We start from the raw sequence: 21,292 nt of genomic DNA, 5'->3' as shown, positions 1-21,292 counted from the left end.
GTGCTGCTTCAATGACACCCAATCCTGGTACGTTTTTTAACAGTGGGAGGAAACCAGAGCGCCCGGGGAAAATCCACACTGACATGCTATCCTTTCAGATAGGGGATTCGAACCCCGGGTCACTAGTGCTGTTACAGCGTTACCCTAACCGCCATGCTAACTGTGTCACGCTAACCGTACCACCCAAGAGTCATTAATGTAATTATACTTTTGATTTACAATCACTATTTTAATTTGGACATACAGCACAGTAACAGGCCCTTCTGGCCCACAAGACCTTACCCTCCAAATACACCAATCAACCCTGCAACTCCCATATCTTTTTGGTGGGTGAGAGCAAATGGAGCACCCAGAGGAAACCAACACAGGTTCAAGTAGTCCCCCCCTTATCTGTGGGCAATATGCTCAAAGACCCCCAGCAGATGCTAGAAACTGCGGATAGTCCCGAACCCTATACAGGGTATGCACCGCTTAACGTCCACAATGCATTCTGTGAAACTGGGCATTATGCAATGTGGACGTTGTGCGAACACGTTATATAATTTAGCAAAGCTACATGGGACACTGTAGTGTACCTGTAAACTTTTTATTTGTAAGGAGGGATGAGTATGGGGACCGACAAAGGGCTGTGGAGAGAGACGGGGCAGTGGGATCAGTGTGGGGACTGACATGGGGCTGTAGGGAGAGAGGGCAGTGGGGTCAGTCTGGGGACCAAAATGGGGCTGTGGGCAGAGAGCAGGACCGACATGGGGCTGTGGGGAGAGAGCTGGAAGTGGGATTGGTGTGGGGACGGACATGGGGCTGTGGGCAGAGAGCGGGGCAGTGGGGTCAGTGTGGGGACTGACACGGGACTGTGAGGAGAGTGTGGAGTAATCAGATCAGTTTTGGATCGCAGATAAGAGGGGAAACCCTGCATTCAATATACATTAGCTTTTGCCTGCCGTAAGTAACAATGCCCACCCCCCCCCCCCCCATAATAAGAGAAAGAGAGTCCCTTCAGAGATACTGAGTGCCCATGGATTCATCTCCAGCGCTCTTGCAGCCTCCATCACGGGAAGAATGTACAAACTCCTTACACACATTGACGGATTCGAACCCGGGTCGCTGGCGCAGTAATAGCATTGCGCTAGCCATGGAATAGGATGTCGTGCCATCCTCCCGCAAGAGGGATTATCTGAGCAGCATGCATACTCACAGAGGTTGTGTGGGGCCTGTAATAGGAGGCCATTCGACTCCTTCTGAGCTGATGCCAGCTTCCTCCCGAAACCATCCGTCACAAGCCTTCAGCCCCCCCCCAGGGCCCTTTCCTCGGGAACTAACCTGCTCGCATGCTCCTACCTATTGCAATGAAAGATTGCCAAGTCGCGCTGACCTCGTTACTCCTCGCACTAAATATCGAGTCCCCAGTAGCGACGGTGGGCCTAGTTGAGCTGGGACGGTTGCCCACACAAAGCACAGAACCAGTGGGCACACAAATACATTCCAAGTCTCTGCTCCTTGGTAAAAGATGGTACTGGGGGGGTATGCTTGCCCCTCTGTTAAATAGCATTGCCTCTTGCCGCCAAGCTGCCACAATCATTGGCTTTCCAAAGTCGTGGGCTACCTTCCATGCCTTCCTTATAATCTCTCCGGCGCACAATGAAGCCTTTGTCAGTCCCACTCGTTCAGTCACTACAACACAACCTCTCCTTAGCGACAGCTGACAAAACATCAGTAGAGCAGAGCTGAACATGCGAGGGGGGAGGTTGATGAAGGCCTTGAAGAAAGTTGCCATGGGAACAAACTTCTTAAAGGACAAATGAGCATCTATTTTCAAGAGAGTGCTACAAACGATGAAGGATTTTAAAAGCTATTGTATGCTTATTTCGATGAGGGGACAATTAATATAAATAAAAATAGCTGAAGAAAGCGTGGTTATTCTATGAATGAATAATACTGCGTTTTGGATGGAACAGGGTCTTAAGGTTGCAGTTGTATTCCAGGCATTGTTGGGAGACTGAAGGTTGTCACTGGCTCATTGAGGTCCCGAGTCATAGCTTTTATACCTGCTGGTTGAAGTTAAGAACATAAAAAAATAGGAGCTGGAGTGGCTCGTCGAGCCTGCTCCGCCATTCAATGAGATCACAGCTCATCTGAAGATGGGCTCATTTCCCCAACCTGCCTTTTCCCCCATATCCCCTAATTCCCCTCACTAGTTTTATGTTAAACATATTTACTGATGTCGCCTCCACTGTTTCAATGGGCAGCAAATTCCACAGATCACCCACCCTCTGGGGTAAAAGCGGTTTCTCCTCATCTCCGTCCTAAATCTACTCCTCTGGATCTTGAGGCTGTGTTCCCTAGTTCTGGTCTCCCCCACCAATGGGAACAACTTACCTATCTTATCTATGCCTTTCAGAATTGTTTCTGTTTCTATTTTTGGAATCTTGGCCATCATTGCCGGAGGGATTGAATTTAGAAGCAGGGAGGTAACACTGCAACTGTACAAGGTCCTGGCGAGGCTGCATCTGGAGGACTGCATGCAGTTCTGGTCTCCTTCCTTGAGGAAGGATGGATCAGCTTTGGAGGCGGTGCAGAGGTTCACCAGGTTGATTCCACAGAACTGGACTGGACTCGCTGGAATTCAGAAGAATGAGAGGGGATCTTATAGAAATGTTTAAAATTATGGTAAAATTAGGTAGTTGTTTCCACTGGTGGGGGAGAACTGAACGAGGCACCTGAAGATTCAGAGGAGTAGATTTAGGACAGAGATGAGGATGAACTGCTTTTCCCAGAGGGCAGTGAATCTGTGGAATTCTCTGCCCATTGAAGCAGTGGAGGTGACCTCAGTAAATTATTTAATACAAGGTTGGATGTTTTCGATGGTAGGAGGGTTTTACCTGTGATGTACTGGGTTGTGTCCACTACCTCCCGCAGGTCCTTCCACTCACTTCCCCATACCAGACCGTGATGCAGCCTCCACACATCTGCAGAAATTTGCCAGACTTTAGGACGTCATACTGAACCTCCGCAAACTCCTGAGGAAGTAGAGGTGCTGACGTGCTTTCTTCACGATGCCATTAGTGTCCTTCTTCTTCTTCTTCTTTGGCTTAGCTTCGCGGACGAAGATTTATGGAGGGGATTTATGGACCTCTGCCATCTCGAGTACTTCGACGTTAGGGATGAAAGCGCTCCAATGGATGTTGAGGATGGAGCGGAGACAACGCTGGTGGAAGCGTTCTAGGAGCCGTAGGTGATGCCGGTAGAGGACCCATGATTCGGAGCCGAACAGGAGTGTGGGTATGACAACGGCTCTGAATTACCTTATCTTTGTGAGGTTTTTCAGTTGGTTGTTTTTCCAGACTCTTTTGTGTAGTCTTCCAAAGGCGCTATTTGCCTTGGCGAGTCTGTTGTCTATCTCATTGTCGATCCTTGCATCTGATGAAATGGTGCAGCCGAGATAGGTAAACTGGTTGACCGTTTTGAGTTTTGTGTGCCCGATGGAGATGTGGGGGGGCTGGTAGTCATGGTGGGGAGCTGGCTGATGGAGGACCTCAGTTTTCTTCAGGCTGACTTCCAGGCCAAACATTTTGGCAGTTTCCGCAAAGCAGGACGTCAAGCGCTGAAGAGCTGGCTCTGAATGGGCAACTAAAGCGGCATCGTCTGCAAAGAGTAGTTCACGGACAAGTTTCTCTTGTGTCTTGGTGTGAGCTTGCAGGCGCCTCAGATTGAAGAGACTGCCATCCGTGCGGTACCGGATGTAAACAGCGTCTTCATTGTTTGGGTCTTTCATGGCTTGGTTCAGCATCATGCTGAAGAAGATTGAAAAGAGGGTTGGTGCGAGAACGCAGCCTTGCTTCACGACGAAGATTGATAACCTTGATAGCTCTGGACCCTCAGAACCACTCTCTGTGTGAAAAAGTTTCTCTTCCCTGGCACCGTGCCCTAGATTTTAACCCCTTTCTTCTTGAACTTCTCAGCAATGGGAATGGCTTCTCTCCATTGATCCTGTCTGAATCGGCCATAGTTGTAATTAACAGAAGCTCGTCAGGTTTACAAAACAAAACCAGCAGGAAAACAACATTCCCTGTGCTTCTGAAAGCAAAGGTCCAAACTGACAGCAGGTGCAGTAAGGCCCATGTCTGGACTTGACCTAAGTCGAAAGGAAAGGTGCTGACAGCAAGGCCCTCTGCTGAGAGCTCTGCCCGATTGGACAGCCCCATGTATCGTTGATCCCTCTTGGAGTCAGTGAGACTGAAGTCAACCCCACTGACACATGTTTCTATTCTGAGAGAATGGCAGCTGCTACATCCGCTGAACCAATCAGAATCCATGGCAAAACAGTAGGGGAGAAAGAAGCAGATGCCGTTCATATGTTCATTCTGAAACCCGCCGGCTCTCAACGAGTTGAATTATACCTTACATCACTAGTTCCATTTCTTTGGTTCAGTCTTAACCATGCAGCAAGGCTCCACAGCTTGGGAAGGGGTAGGGGGTGGGGTGGCGGGGGCAACATGTAATACTGCTGCCTCAACATGTAGTACTGTTCAATTCCGACTTCCGGTGTGGAGTGTGCATGCTGGGTTTGCCCCAGTTTCCTTCCAGATCCAAAGAACATGCTGGCAGGCGGTTCGGCCACTGTAAATGTCTCCGCTTGGTGTGAGTTAAAGGTGAAAGAATCAAATGATTGATGGGCATTAGTGTGTGTGTGTGGTTGTGGGTGTGGGGGGGGGGGGAGACATGCGAGTGTGGTTATGGGTGTGTGAGAGAGAGGGGGAAAGAGACAAGAGGCAAAAAGATAGAGGCACTCAAAGAGAGAGAGAGAGAAGGAGAGAGACAGACAAAGAAAAAGAGAGACAGATTGAGGAAGAGAGAGCACGCCACAGATAGGGGGTAGAGGAAAATAAGGAGTGGGATTACTTCATTCTGATTTGGCAGGGGTGCAATGGGACAAATGTCACTGAATTGCTGTTTGAGGTGCCATCATTAAGCGTCAACATTCAGTTCTGCTCCCAATCCACTGATGCTAGAGAAAAACTATTTTATTTTATGAAGAGTGAAAAGAGAGGGGAGAGAGCGAGAGAGACAGACAGACAGACAGATAGATAGATACAGACGTAGATGCACCCGCATGTTTCAGATCAAGGACCTGTGATCAAATGTCAGTCTTAGCCTTGAAATGTTACCGACAATACTTTTTCCCCCACTGCTGTCCTATGGATACTGATAATTCTTGAACCACTCCAGTCCTCCTGGTGAAGGGGCTTACATAGTGCTGTGGGATTAGAGTGTTCCAGGATATGGTGTCCACTATAGTCAGGAGATCATTGTTTCAGAGTGGATTAGGAACATAGAGCTTTGTTTTCTGTAAGCCATCCAAGAGGAAGGTAGTCGTGGGGATAGGACATGAGCTTCCAACTCGACACCTGACCAGTAAATATTCCCTTATACTCTTTAAAAGTTATTCAGATCAGATATAGGCTGTTCAGCCCATCGAGTCTTCCCCACCATTCAATCATGAGCTGGCCCGATCTCCCACTCAGCCCCACAGCCCGGCCTTCTCCCCATAACCTTTGATGCCCTGGGTAATCAAGAACCTATCAACCTCTGTCTTAAATACACCCAGTGGCCCGGCCTCCACAACCACCTGTGGCAACAAATTCCACAGATTCATCCCCCTGTGGCTGAAGAAATTCCTCTGCATTTCTGTTCTAAGTGGACGCCCTTCAATCCTGCAGTCGTGCCCTCTTGTCCGTGACTCTCCCACCGTGGGGAATAACCTATCTAATCTATTTTGTTTATGCCTTTCAATGTTTGAAATGTGGATTGCCCCACATTCTCTGTAATTCCAACATTGCTGCTGTATCTAATTGTGTTCGGCAGGGAGGTGAACACAGACAATACCTCAACAGATCAAGCAAAAATGACAAAGTGTGGCCAGAAAGCAGATGTTACCTTTGTAAACTACAGTTTTCCTGATTATTGCCACCAAAACAACATTTTACACAGATCACTGGAGAAGAATCAATGCAGTGGTAAGTGCGCTGACCGGCTGCATCGCGGCCTAGTAGGGGAGGAAAAGCCTACCGCAAAAGGTAGCGGACGCAGCCCAGGACGTCACAGGCAAAACCCTCCCCACCATCGAGAACATCTGCAGGGAACGCTGCCGTCGGAGAGCAGCAGCGATCGTCAAGGACCCGCACCAACCAGCACACGCTCTGTTCTCGCTGCTGCCATCAGGAAAGAGCTATCGGTGCCACAAGACTCGCACCCCCAGGTTCAGGAACAGCTGCTCCCCCTCCGCCATCAGACCCCTCAACCACAAACTCAATCAGGGACTCATTTTTTATTTTCTGTTTTGCACAGTTTGTTTAGATTTTTTTTCTTGGTTTACATTTCCCTCTTTTGTATACGTAACTTTCCTTAAGTGCAGTTTTTTTTCCCCGTACCGATAAGTAGTGGCCCACTGAAAAAAGAATCTCAGGGCTGTAAGTGATGTTATATATGTTCTCTGACAATAAATTTTAACTTTGCTTTCACCAACTTTAACACTTAGCGCTCTCATATGGAGGCATAACTAGCAACTCTAATTACAGATCATTAACCTTAACGCTCACACCCTAATTAGTCATTCTTCATAATCCTAACCTCTAAACTTTGTACATGGCATGAATGGGAGGAGGAGAATGGAAAGTGATGCAGTAGAAGAGGTTCGTACTGGAGCCTTCATGCCCCATGTGTAGGACCAGCTTATCAGTGCGAGGAACTGTTAAGAACAGAGACGGTTCTTAACCCTCCAGGAAAATTGCGCTCATTGAAGCATTGCTGGAAAAAGGCAAATCTGCACGCCGAAAAGGTGGATAAACAGAGTCTTATAAGACTCATTGCAAAACCACTGCAGGATGTTACAAATGAATCACTGCCAACAATTCGTTCAAAGAAGAGTAGGCAGTTGCAATGCAGGAAACACATCGGCAAAGCGGAGATTAATCCAGGCGAGTGTGAGGTGTTGCACTTTGGGAGGTCAAGTGTAAGGGAAATGGCAGGGCTCTTAAAACCTTGATGTCCAGAGGGATCGGGGTGAGGGGGGGGGTCCACCTCATTGACAATGGTTGCACAAGTAAATCGGGTGGTAAATCACACGGTATGCTTGGCTTGATTGGGCGGGACATTGTAAGGGTAGCGCAGCAAGACAAAACTTGGACGTGAATTCCCTTGTGGTTTTTTAAATATCTCTATTAGTCTGTGGCATTTGAAAACTATTTAGATTGGCTTAAATCGTTTAAAATAAATCAAAATACAGCAAAGGATGCAATTAAAAACATCTTATAACCCCCCCAAAACAACCATTACAATACAATAAAACAGGAAATCCATTTACATTTTCGTGCGAGATAGATGATTTCATTTCAAGCCGATATTTTCAATTTTTTTATTCAAACGGTTTTTCTATTATTTGGGTTGATACACATGATCTGAAACCTTACACATTATTTAATCAAACCTTGTGAGGAACCAGGAGAGTGTGGCTCCTGCCAATTTCTGTTAAAATTGTTAGATTGCCCGTCACTTTCAATCTCCCATCTTATTTCAGAGAGGAGGGCTTCATGAATGGCAAAATTCTCTACACAGGCCAATAGTAACTGCAGCAAATCATTCTGTATTGAAATGTTCATAAGTTTAAATTAAGCTTAAATATAATAACATGCTTTAAATGAACTTGAGTCCTTCGAGTTTCCAGAAAATATTAATGCAGTGATTTATTCTAATACAATCTTCAGGCTCCCCAAAGAGACCCGTCTGGTCATAGCTAGAGCTTAATTAAACTCTGTCAGCAGTAGAGAGGGAAATTACCCACAATCCCTCTCTACGCCAAGGACACAGGGCCTTATCTTGCGTCTTCCGGTAATCCTTCCATCCCATTCCCCACCCATGGCCAGTCTTATGTTAAGTTGCTCACGGTTATTGAGGCACTAGAAGGGAACTGTAAATACAGATCTGTTGAGCCGATTTTGGAGGGCAGGTGAGGTCATCCTCTTTGCAATTTCTCGGGACCGGGAAGGGGTGGGGGGGGTATTTGGTTCCATTTCAATTCGTGGGTTCTGAGCTGACTTGCCAGAGGCAGCTGCAGGTGCAGGTGCCTCCACAGATCACAAGATTATAAGAGCTGAAGTTGGCCCATCGAGTCTGCTCCACCATTCTAATCATGAGCTGATTCACCTTACCACTCAGCCCCACTCCACAGCCTTCTCCCTGTAGCCCTTGATGCCTTGACTAATCAAATACCTGTCAATCTTTGCCTTAAGTGCACCCAATGACCTTGCTTTCACAGCTGCCTGTAGCAACAAGTTTCCACAGACTCATGACCCTCTGACTAAAGAAAATTTTCCACATCTCTTTTTTTTTAAATTGATACCCTTTTACCCTGAAGTTGTCTTGTCTTTGAATCCTCGACCATGGGAACCAACCTTGACACATCAACTCTGTCCAGGCCTTTCAGCATTCGAAATGCCTCTGAGTTCCTCCATCGTCCTCTCTACTCCGATGGGGAAGAGATGTCTCACAGGGCAGGAAGGTGACCACTCGGTAACAAATGTTGCCATTTACCCAAGGCTTCTCAGAGCTCCCAATGTATTACTACCAGATTCCCAACGTCAATCTGCTCGGAGGGATCATGGGATAGAGATTCCTAGGAGATTATGAGGGTGTAACAGCTTTTGTATCCTTGATTAGATCCTTGGATTGGGTGAGCAAATTCAAGTTCTTGGGAGTCGCCATCTCAGAGGAGTTTCCTGGACCCAGCACACAATAGTGCCAGGTGAAGAAAGCTCGTCTGCACCTCTACTTCCTCAGGAGTTTGAGGAGTTTCGGTGTGACATCGGAAACCCTGGCAAATTTTGACAGAGGTATGGTGGAAGGTGTGCTAACTGGCTGCATCGCATTCTGGTATGGGGTCCCCAATATCCTCGAGCGTAAAGCCCTGCAAAAGGTCGGGAGCACAGTCCGGGACATCATGGGTAAACCCTCCCCACCATCGAGAACACTGCCGTCAGAGAGCAGCAGCCATCATCAAGGAACCGCGCCACCCAGCACACACTCTGTTCTTGCTGCTGCCATCAGGAAAGAGGTCTCGGTGCCACAAGATTCGCATCACCAAGTTCAGGAACAGCTGCCTCCCCTCCACTATCAGACTCCTCAGCGACAATCTCAATCAGGGACTCATTTAAGGACTTACTTTGATACTCTATTAATTTTTTTTAATTCTCTCTGTATTGCACAGTTTACATTTCCTTATTTGTTGACATGTACAGTTTTTTTTTGCCCTGCCAATAAGTGGTAATTCTGCCTTGCCTGCAGGTAAAAGGATCTCAGGGTTGTATGTGATGTCATGTATGTTCTCTGACAATAAATCTGAAATCTAAATCAAGAAGCAAGACTACCTCGGCTTCTTCTGCCCAATGTGGAAAATTACCTCCCAATTTCACGCTTACCCAATATGTCATATATGCCGGCTCGTGAATGGGATGACCCTCCCCCCCCCCACCGAATATCCACATAAAATGCAGGATTGTAGCCCTATAAGACGACCCCAAGTCTGGAATCTACCGCTGACCAGGGGAGTGATGCTGTTGAGCGTATTTAATATAATAATTCACGATATTTTGAGAGTAAATCACCCAGTCAAGCTTTAAATTTTATTAGCATGTTTTAAAAGAAACCCACCATTGCCTCCGTTAATAGGGCGTTTAAAGCCCGATTAGATAGAGTAGGTTTAATGGGTCGGCACAACACTCTGGGCTGAAAGGCCTGACCTAAGTTTGATCATCAGGGGAGCAGAAAGGTATAATCTCTCCCTTAGAATAAAAACAAATTGACGTCCATTCCTTTTCCCTTCAGCTGCAACGTGGGGTGGTTTTTGAAGGGATTAAGGAGGCTGTGTTTTCAATTAATTCCACCAACGTTTCCCTTTTATCTCGGTGAAAGGTGATTAAAATCCCTGATGACAAAACTGGAAGAAACAGAAAGATTGCAGCATCGTTCTGGGAGACGTGGAAAAAGGAACGACTGAAGATTTTTTTACAAAAAAACATGAGCAGAGTTGAGGGAGATTTGGACACAGATCACATATCACTTAATTATTTACTTATTGCCAATTCGGAAAGGTTTTGTATTTTTTTATATATAAAATTGTCCCTAATTGTAAACTAAAACCCTGGTATCTGCAATTCAAGCAACTGGCAACAAAAAAAAATGAGGAAAATGCATTTTAAAAACTGAAATAATAAGTAATGATAACTTAAAATTGTAAAAGAAAATATTTTCTGAAGTACCTTTGGTGAAGATGGGAGCAAATATTCAACCTTGGTCGGGCTTTGCTCGGAGCAGCTGTTTGAATAGGGTGTGTAGGGTATGTGGGTGATTTGTGTGGGGGGGGGGGTGTGTGCATGCGAAGAATAGTGAAATGAGTGTTCTTCTTTGGCTTGGCTTCGCGGACGAAGATTTATGGAGGGGGTAAAAAGTCCACGTCAGCTGCAGGCTCGTTTGTGGCTGACAAGTCCGATGCGGGACAGGCAGACACGGTTGCAGCGGCTGCAGGGGAAAATTGGTGGGTTGGGGTTGGGTGTTGGGTTTTTCCTCCTTTGCCTTTTGTCAGTGAGGTGGGCTCTGCGGTCTTCTTCAAAGGAGGTTGCTGCCCGCCGAACTGTGAGGCGCCAAGATGCACGGTTTGAGGCGATATCAGCCCACTGGCGGTGGTCAATGTGGCAGGCACCAAGAGATTTATTTAGGCAGTCCTTGTACCTTTTCTTTGGTGCACCTCTGTCACGGTGGCCAGTGGAGAGCTCGCCATATAACACGATCTTGGGAAGGCGATGGTCCTCCATTCTGGAGACGTGACCCACCCAGCGCAGCTGGATCTTCAGCAGCGTGGACTCGATGCTGTCGACCTCTGCCATCTCGAGTACTTCGACGCTGCTACATGAGCAACCATCTGCAAAGTTGCAGGAACGAGGTTTTTGAATGGTGTGGTAAGCATCAGAGCTCAACAAGATGGGGATCATCTTGTAGCTTAAGGACTGGGCATTCTTTTGCTTGCTTTAAATTCAAACCACAGTTTTTTTGTAAATAACCCACTTTGAAGGCAACTCTAAAAAAAAAGTTGATGCTCTGGTGCAGTGTACCATCAGTGGTTTACAGGAAAGTAAAGGTGAGCCTTTCCGAATGGCCAGAACTTCCGGAGAACAAATGGAAGGTTTGAAGGGGCAACTGTCGATACAAGAGCTAACCTTGTTCCACTATCACATCAAACGACACTCGATGGGATTAACCAGTGAATTCTCTGCAATTAAAAATTTCACACTTCTTCAGAAACAACCTTATCTCATGAATGGAAATCCAGCATCAGTCAGCAGCTCTCTGCAGGTTTAGTTACTGGTTACGAACAACTTAATTACTCTTTTAATAGGTAACAGTTAATCTTGGTTGAAAAAGACCACACAACTGTGGGACAGGATCAGTGTTTGCAATCCATTGACATTTGCCAATTGCCCAGATGTTCTCTGCTGAGATACAGATGTTTAATTACAAATTAACAAGGCCCAGATTAGAAACGAGTACATAAGAATTACATATTATTTAACAGACATAATAGGGTTTAGTCCATTTTTATCTCTTTCTGTTTCCTTAAGATAAGGACATAATAGCAGGAAGTCAGATATCCATGATACTGCGTTTTTTTTTAAGTTAATGGTGAGATCTATTCTCAGAAGGATTTCAATCAGCCAATGTTTTGGGGTTAATCACATTGTACTTCAGATGCAGAAAATATTGTACTTGTATAAAGTCTTATCACATTACTGCAGAAATGCCTCACTCCTTCACACAGAGTGAAATGTGACTGTTGTTCCATGCATTACATAATTTAAATTTTATTTAGACGTACAGCACAGTAATTTATTGTCATGAACAAGTCTTGAAATTCGGGGTCTTGCAGCAACATCACAGAGCAAATATTCATTTTATAACCACCTTACAACCTTACTATAAAAATAATTGTGGACAAAAATAAGGCAGTGTCTTTGGTTCATTGATTAATCAGGAATCTGATGGCGGGGGGGAGGAAGCTGTCCTTGTGCCGCTGGGTGCTCGTTTTTAGGCTCCTGTACCTTTTTCCCCAATGGCAGCAGAGTGAAGAGGGCGTGGTCTCAGTGGTGGGGGTCTTTGAGGATAGAGACGGCTTTTCTAAGACACTGCGTCATGTAGACACCGTCCCAGTTCGCCTACGAGTCTGCGCCACCCAGTTTACACCCCATTAACTACACCCCTGGTATGTTTCAAACGGTGGGAGGAAACTGGAGCTCCCGGAGGAAACCCACGCAGGCATGGGGAGGACGTACAAACTCCTTACAGACCGCGAGGGATTCGAACTCCAGACCCAATCGCTGGCGCTGTAAAAGTGTTGCACTAACCACTTCGCCAACCGTGCTGCCCCATCAAAGACCACACTGCAAATAGCTCCGCATTTTGGGATTATGCAGAGGTTACAAAACAGCCTGTACCCAGAATCATAAAATCAGGAGGCCTTTCAGCCCTCTAAACTGATTCTGCCGCTTATAGCAATGGTCGATCAGTGTCCTTAACTCAATGGAGCAAATCATCTGCACCCCACCACCCGCATTAATACTGGGACTTAATCAGGCACTCCCTAGACGTCACAGAGATGCAGCAGAAGGCTTCTTTGATTCCCTATTCCCCAGTCTAACTCTCAACCAATGAGAAGTTAACTACTACCTCTGACTAGCATAGGGGGGGGCTAGTGCAACGCTGTTACCTCACCAGTGATAGGGACCAGGGTTCTAATCCCACACCGCCTATAAGGAGTTTGTACATTGTCCCCACGTCTGTATGGGTTTTCCCCAGTTTCCTCCACCATTCGAAACATACTGGGAGTTGTAAGTCAATTAGGTGTAATTGAGTAGGACGGACTCATGGGCTGTTACCATGCTGTATGTCTAAATTTTAAAAATAAATTTAAGTGAGAACATTAAACGACCAAAGGAACTGCTCACACTAAAACCATCCGAGATGCTCGTTATTCATGAAATAATATTTCCTTATTTGTATATAAGAAATACTTGTCCTGCATGTATATTATTTGTCTGTGTGTGCTCTGTCTGGTTGTGTTTCTGCCCCGAGGACCGGAGAATGATGTTTCGCCAGGTAATAGCCTCAATGGCTGTGAACTTCAGGCGGAAGTCAGGGGAACACAAACCAGCCCTCATCGAGAGGTCAGTTGGTGGAGAGAATCAACAACTTCAAATTCCTGGGTGTCAACATCTCCATGGATCTGTCCTGGAGCCTCCATATATACTTTGTGGGGTGTTTGAGGAGATTCAGTATATCACTGAAAACTCTGGAAAATTTCTACAGGTGGAACGTGGTGGCATCAATATCTGGGTCAGAGGCGCCAACGCTCAGGACGAGAATAAACTCCAGAGGGTTGGTACCTCGGCCTGCGACATCGTAGGCACCCGACTTCACTCCGACGAGGACATCTACAAAAGGTGGTGTTTTAAGAAAGCAGCCTTATCCTCAGGGACCCCCACCCCCCAGGCCACGCTCTCTTCACTCTGCTACCAAGCTTGAAGACGAGCACCCAGCTACTTCCCCACTGTCATCCGATTCCTGAAGGATCAATGAACCAAAGACACTGGCCTTACTTTTGAGTTTTCATTTTTCTTGCACTATTTTATTTACTTTATAAGGTGCTTGCGTTGCGATGTTTCCACAAAGGAATGAATTTTGTGACTTGTTCGTGACAATAGATTCTGATTCGGTCAAATGATCAATATTTAGGATGTGAAAAGGAGATCTGAGCCCCTGGCATGAACCGTACAGCCACAGGGGGAACATGCAAACTCCACATGGGCAGCAAGAGGTCAGTATGCAGTTGGGTCACTGGTTTCTGCTGCTTTTTTTTAATATATATTTTTATTTTTCACACAGTATTTTACAAATAAGGAAATATTATTTCATGAATATGAGCATCTCGGATGGTTTTAGTGTGAGCAGTTCCTTTGGTCGTTTAATGTTCTCACTTAAATTTATGTGAAAAATTTATATGTGAACCATATCAACCAAAATATGTACAAATGTTTCTCATTAAATATACACAGTGACGTTTTCTCCCTTTTTTCCCCCTTTCCCTCCCTCCCCTCTTCCCATCCCCTCCAAAACCCATAAATGTTCAACATATACAATGCTTCCACTAGCATTGTCTCCGCTCCATCCTCAAACACTGCTGAAGATCCAACTGCGCTGGGTGGGTCACCGCCTTCCCAAGATCGTGTTATATGGCGAGCTGTCCACTGGCCACCGAGACAGAGGTGCACCAAAGAAGAGGTACAAGGACTGCCTAAAGAAAGCTCTTGGTGCCTGCCACATTGACCATCGCCAGTGGGCTGATATCGCCTCAAACCGTGCATCTTGGTGCCTCACAGTTTGGCGGGCAGCGACCTCCTTTGAAGAAGACCGCAGAGCCCACCTCTCTGTCAAAAGACAAAGGAGGAAAAACCCAACACCCAACCCCAACCAACCAATTTTCCCCTGCAACCGCTGCAACCGTGTCTGCCTGTTCCGCTTCGGACTTGTCAGCCACAAACAAGCCTGCAGCTGACGTGGACATTACCCCTCCATAAATCTTCGTCCGCAAAGCCAAGCCAAAGAAGAAAAAGACAATACAATAAAACCATAAAACAATATCTTCACACAAAGGAAAATAAACAAGAAAAATGTTTTGTCTTCTTATCATTTTAGGGGCTGGAGGTCCGAGGCAAGCCCTCTCTGTTATGTTCCATGTACAGTTCCCAAATTTGTTCAAGCATTGTGACTTTATTTTTTTAATTATATGTTATTTTTTTCCAATGGAATACATTTATTCATTTCCATGTACCATTGCCGTATTCTCAGGCTCTCTTCCATTTTCCAAGTTGACATTATACATTTTTTTGCTACTGCTAAAGCAGTACAATTAAAGTATTTATCAGATTTTTACCAGACAAGGGAAAAACCAGACTGGACTAAGATAGAACTAGATAAAATAGGGGAGAAGGTACCGGACATATACCTTCTAAGTGGATCTCCTTCCATATATTGAGTAAATGATGCAGTACTGGTGAGTTTTTATATTGCACCAGCTTTTCATCCCAGTTATAAATTATATGTCCGGTACCTTCTCCCCTATTTTATCTAGTTCTATCTTAGTCCAGTCTGGTTTTTCCCTTGTCTGGTAAAAATCTGATAAATACTTTAATTGTACTGCTTTAGCAGTAGCAAAAATATGTCAATTTGGAAAATGGAAGAGAGCCTGAGAGTACAGCAATGGTACATGGAAATGAATAAATGTATACCATTGGAAAAAATAACATATAATTTAAAAAAATAAAGTCACATTATTTGAACAAATTTGGGAACCATACATGGAACATAACCTTAATTGTGTTGCTCTATAATAATTTTTAAAGTTTGGTAACTGCAAACCACCTTGGTTATACCTCTCTGTTAATTTATCTAATGCTATCCTCGGATTCCTCCCTTTCCACAAGAATTTCCTTATTATTCTCTTTAGTTCATTAAAGAATTTCTCTGTTAAGGGAACTGGTAACGATTGAAATAAGTATTGTATCACTGGTCTCTGCTGTTGGTGTCATCTTGTGGCCTGGCCCTGCTTTCCTTTCTTGCTGCCCAAGAGCGATGAGGTCTGTGGGAAGACTCATCAGACTCATCTGTCTCTCCATTCACCTCACAGAGCTCCGAGTGAACACATTGGAGAACGTCTCCCAGGAGAGAGTCGTAGTTCTATGATTTATTGAAATTAATGTTAATATTTTTAATTGATGTGCAAATGTCTGAATTTATTTAAAATATTTTTTTTAACTGCTTTCCACATGTCTCGAGAGTGACTGAATGTTTTGTGGATTGCATAGGCATTCACAAGTGTTCAATAGCCATGACATCACTGACAGCTTTGGCATTCTACGTTCCCAGTGTTGGCTGTCAAAGCCATCGTTTGAGAGCTGCCCTGTGATGAAGGGCCGTAGGTGGTCACAGGAAACTCCACCAGTGCAGAGAAATTACAATACGTTCATGATATGTCGCAATTATATTTGAAAGTGGCATTGACGATACGGAGGTATCAGATGCCAATCAATGCTCTTGGCCTTCAGCATGCTGGCGACTCACTGTTAACCAACTGTACTGGAGATAAAGCTTTGAGAGACTTCACCAACCACTGCAGCATGCAAACCCTCAGTTCGCATTTTCTCTCTCTCCGACCCCCCCCCTCCCCCACCCCCCTCACCAGTTCAGGCAGCTTTCAATTATTTTTCCTTGTTCTCTGACAGGATCTGCCAAGGCCTTCAAGAGGTGTGAGGCGCCTGGGGCATTTTTTTTCTCTCCCTTTTTGTATTAAAGCACAAATACCAAAAGATCAAGAGTTTGAGATGAGTGGAAAAAATTTTAATAACCGCAGCTATAACCCACAGGCAGCCGAGCAAATATATAAAAGCCGCCTTTGGCGACACTGTGAACTTTAATATCTAAGTTTCGATCATTCAACGTATCTGTACTCAAGCTGAAGATAGGAAGATGGTGGTCTGTGGCACAGGTTAAAATGCCATGCTACATTTATATATCACCTTTATCAGGGTAAAATGATGGAAAGAGAGGCAGACGACAACTATCAGTCCCCGAATGTCTACTAACTACACTAAACATAGAGGAGAGGCTATATCTGGCGTGGTGTGGGAAAAGGTACCAGCTCTCTCAGTGGGCAAACATTTTGGAGAAAATTATGACAACTCTCTCTCCTTTACCAGAGTGCTTGAGATGTACAGGAATGGGCAAATTGGGAAAACATTTGATTGCGGTAGGGGAATATATCGCTCTAGTAGTCAGGAACATAAATTGGAAGTAGGTTTTTGGGGAAAAGTACAGCAGAAATGTGGCAAAAGTTCAGAGAATATTTGCATGGCATTTTGGGTTAAGTATATTCCACTGAGGCAGGGAAACGACGGTAAGGTGAAAGAACTACGGCGTACAAGAAATGTAGAAATGCAAAGCTTATGAAAGGTTTCGATAGATAGGAACTAATAGAGCTCTAGAGAATCACATGGTTGACAGGAAAGAGCTTAAGAATGGACAGGAGAGCCCGAGGAAGGCATGAGAAGGGCTTGTCGGGCAGGATTAAGGAAAACCCCCAAGGCATTCTACAAATCTTTCTTCTTTCTTTGGCTTGGCTTCACGGACGAAGATTTATGGAGGGGGTAAATGTCCACGTCAGCTGCAGGCTCGTTTGTGGCTGACAAGTCCGATGCGGGACAGGCAGACACGGTTGCAGCGGTTGCAGGGGAATATCGGTGGGTTGGGGTTGGGTGTTGGGTTTTTCCTCCTTTGCCTTTTGTCAGTGAGGTGGGCTCTGCGGTCTTCTTCAAAGGAGGTTGCTGCCCGCCGAACTGTGAGGCGTAAAGATGCACGGTTTGAGGCGATATCAGCCCACTGGCGGTGGTCAATGTGGCAGGCACCAAGAGATTTCTTTAGGCAGTCCTTGTACCTTTTCTTTGGTGCACCTCTGTCACGGTGGCCAGTGGAGAGCTCGCCATAGAACACGATCTTGGGAAGGTGATGGACCTCCATTCTGGAGATGTGACCTGCCCAGCGCAGTTGGATCTTCAGCAGCGTGGACTCGATGCTGTCGGCCTCTGCCATCTCGAGTACTTCGACGTTAGGGATGAAAGCGCTCCAGTGAATGTTGAGGATGGAGCGGAGACAACGCTGGTGGAAGCGTTCTAGGAGCCGTAGGTGGTGCCGGTAGAGGACCCATGACTACATATTCTACAAATATGCAAAGGACAAGAGGATGAGTCATGTGAGGTTGGGACCCATCACGGATGTCAGTAGCAATGTGTGAATGGAATCGGAGGAGTTAGCAGAAATCCTTGATACTTTGCTTCAGTATTCACCAGAGAAAAGGCCCTTGGCAACCGTGAAGACGACATGACGTGACTGAGGCATCAGGAAAGAGGAGGAAATTGCTGAGCTACTGGCGATGATCATCTCTGGGGACAGGAGAATTCCAGAGGATTGGAAGGTTGCAAATGTTCAAGAAGGAGAGCAGAGGTGGCTCGTACTTCAGTGGTTGGAGGAGATCCTGAGAGACTGAATTTATAAGCATTTAGAGAGGCTTAATCTGATTAGGGATAGACAAGCATGGCTTCATCGAGGGAAGGTGGTGTCTCACGAGCCTGATGGAATACTTTGAGGATGTAACCAAGATCATTGATGAAGGTAGAGTAGCGGACCTCCTCCCATTCCATAGCAATGTTTCTTGTGCTAATGTTACTCATAAGTTGTAATTCCCATAGATCACGGAACGTAACGGCGATAGTAGTGCGATAAACAAACAGCAAAATTAGATTCACACCTTTAAATTACAATATCATGTGACTTCATTCTCAAAAAAGTTATTGCTATAGGTTCACAAATACTACCGACCACGATGTTGTAGCTAAAACACCAGAAAATTTGACAAAAGCAGTGACTCGAAAAACACCGGCAGCAACGAAAACAACAGCGCTTGCTGACGGCACGTGGAGACGAAACCACGTGATTCAAAGCAATCAATAGCAACATCTCAGACCAGAGTTCTATGATTCATTGAAATTAATGTTAATATTTTTAATTGATGTGCAAATGTCTGAATTTGTTAAAAAAAAAATTTTTTAAACTGCTTTCCACACATCTCGAGAGTGACTGAATGTTTTGTTTTGTGGGTTCAAAATGTACCCCCTAAGTGATGCCAGAGTCCACAAGTCCACACACCGCGCATTCCACCATCCCTCCACCCCCCCCACCCCCATTTCTAGCCCACAGCTCGATCCTTAGTCCCCTCCACTCACCGCCCACTCCACCCCATCTCTAGCCGCACATCCAGCCCACAGCCCGGATCTTAGTCCCCTCCAACCCCCATCCCCCTTCACAAGCTCTGGCCATACACTCCCCGTACTCTGGATCCCCAGTGCACATTGCAGACCAATGAGCTGAACTGATAGGACTTCCCCACTTGATGGATTATTGGAATTTTACTGACTGCATGTGCCCTCCTTACTGCCCTCTGTATGATTCTGTTTTAGCCAATGGCTATAGACAAACCTTCAACTCAATTCTGAAAGTTAAAAACTGCTCCTGTGTGTCAGAAGCTTCAAAGTTGTTCTCAATCTATAGGAACAATTCAGGAGAGATTTGAACCCACAGATATTGCTTATATACGGGCAATAGTTGAGTTTTATCAACCAATTTTTCAGGTCATATTTGGTGGGGGGTTGACTTTTACACAGGCCACACTTTTGACCACAGTAAGTCACTCAAGGCGTCGGGAGCTCAAGACGGACGGGCAGCCCGGGGCATCGGGAGTTCAGATGGCTGGAACCAGTTGGGGAGTCCACGGTTGGGATGTCTGGAGCTCGGATGGCCAGGATCAGGGTGATAAGTCTGCGGACAGGACGTTGGGAGCTCAGATGGCTGGGACTAAGTCCACGGTCGGGATGTTGGGAGCTCGGATGGGCAGACAGTTGGGGCCAAAAATAGGGCTTGATTTTTACATGGATCACATGGATACAGCCAAAAAGGTGGGGTGGGTCAACTATTACACGGGATCGAGTATTACACGAGTATATACGGTATATTTTGAGTCACTATCTGAATATCCATTTCACCACCTCAAACGTTGATCAATGGACAAATAAAAATAGTTCTCCAAAGGCATTTGGTCAAACTTCCATCAACTTGACATCAATATAGCTGTATTTTAACTCAGCTGGACGTACCTTTGAGGCCAGTGCTGGTGGTAAGCCTGCGGGTCTATCCAAGGGAGGAGAATGGTTCCACTCTTCCACCTTGGAGGACACGTCGGCGGTCTCAGCAGCCGGGTGCTGAAAGGGGACGGGACTCCTCGGGGTCTTGGCTCGTAGGCTGGACACACAGGAGGGATACTCCATGGCGAGAATCGAATCTGGTCGCTGAAATACAGAAGGAAATCTTTGGGTTTGGTTCGGTTAGGGTGGTTATTTTATTAGCATAGGATTCTGGCTAAAAACACAACGCTGGAGAAACTCAGCACGTCAAACATGTAGCCAAAGATAATGATTCTGGCCTGAGCCCCTCATCCAGGTGTGGATTCTGGTTGTGGTCGGGGGACCCACACGGGTAGTGGTCTGCTGGAGACTGGCTCATGGTATCAGAGCTGGGATTTGAGAGCGTGCTGAGGGCACAAAGGGCTCCCTAAGAGACTCGAGCACTGAAGGCTTCCTGATCGTGTCGAAGGTTTGGATCTGGAGTTCGGGTTGCTGTTGGTTTGAATTGGAGGCTATGTGGCTGCAGAGGCTGTGCGAGGAGTGCGAGATCTGACTCAATGGACACTCAATGCCTGTTTCTCTTAGCCAGGCAATGCTAATGGAGACCCTTTGCTCTTACAGCCAGAAAAAGTTGACATATCTCGTCTGCATTACATTTTTTGCATTATTACATGACAATAAAGGAATGTTTAAACTTGACAAATGCGAGATCAAGACCTAATGCAGTGACCGTAATCATTCTAGGCTGAGGAGAGAGAAATCGGCAGGAGTGGCGCACGTTTGGAATTAATGCCTTTCAAACAAACCCTGCAAGCAGATGGCTCGCAGTTCTGGATAACATTTACCACACATCCATGATTGCGGTTGTTCTAAAAGTAATGAAAATACTGGAAGATGTGACGAGGAATCTGGATCCAAAACATAAAACTGCTTCTGTCTCCAAAGACAGAAGCTGAGTGTTTCAGCGTTTCCTGTATTTATAAGATGATATACAGTAAAAACCCCAGTGTCCGGCACACATGAGGATTGGTAGATGCCGAATAAATGAACTTTCCAGTTACTTGAGAATGCGTGTCACGAACTAACGGCGAGGTGCGCCAATTTTAAACTTCCGCATTTTTTTTTAACCTATCTATTTTCCACAATTTTTTTTGCCGGTTGCTTGAATTCCGGATAACAGGGGTTTTACTGTATTATCTGGCTGCCTATCTTGCCACACATTGTGGGATCCTACTGTGCAACAGATGAGACTCCACCTTTGGTTGAAAAGCGCCTGGTGATATTAAGTTGATGTGAAGTTGATGGAGGTTGGTGTCCACCTCCCAAGCCACCATTTTTTAACATACAACACAGTAACAGGCCCTTTCGGCCCAACAGCCTGTGCCGCCCAATTACACCAATTAGGC

At 45.7% G+C, this 21,292-nt stretch overlaps 1 protein-coding gene across 1 annotated transcript in view; it reads right to left on the bottom strand.

Moving 5' to 3' along the window:
• The window catches only part of ccdc33 (coiled-coil domain containing 33), a 169,048-nt gene that overhangs the window by 39,021 nt on the left and 108,735 nt on the right, over positions 1–21,292 (bottom strand). The window contains exon 13 of the mRNA XM_069902239.1: positions 19,860–20,051. Within this exon, the coding sequence (XP_069758340.1) occupies positions 19,860–20,051 (192 nt within the window). The remainder of the gene's footprint in view (positions 1–19,859; positions 20,052–21,292) is intronic.

Source organism: Narcine bancroftii, chromosome 11 (genome assembly GCF_036971445.1).
Source record: "Narcine bancroftii isolate sNarBan1 chromosome 11, sNarBan1.hap1, whole genome shotgun sequence".
In the NCBI taxonomy this organism is placed as follows: Eukaryota; Metazoa; Chordata; class Chondrichthyes; order Torpediniformes; family Narcinidae; genus Narcine; species Narcine bancroftii.
This window is presented reverse-complemented; position numbering and strand designations above follow the sequence as displayed.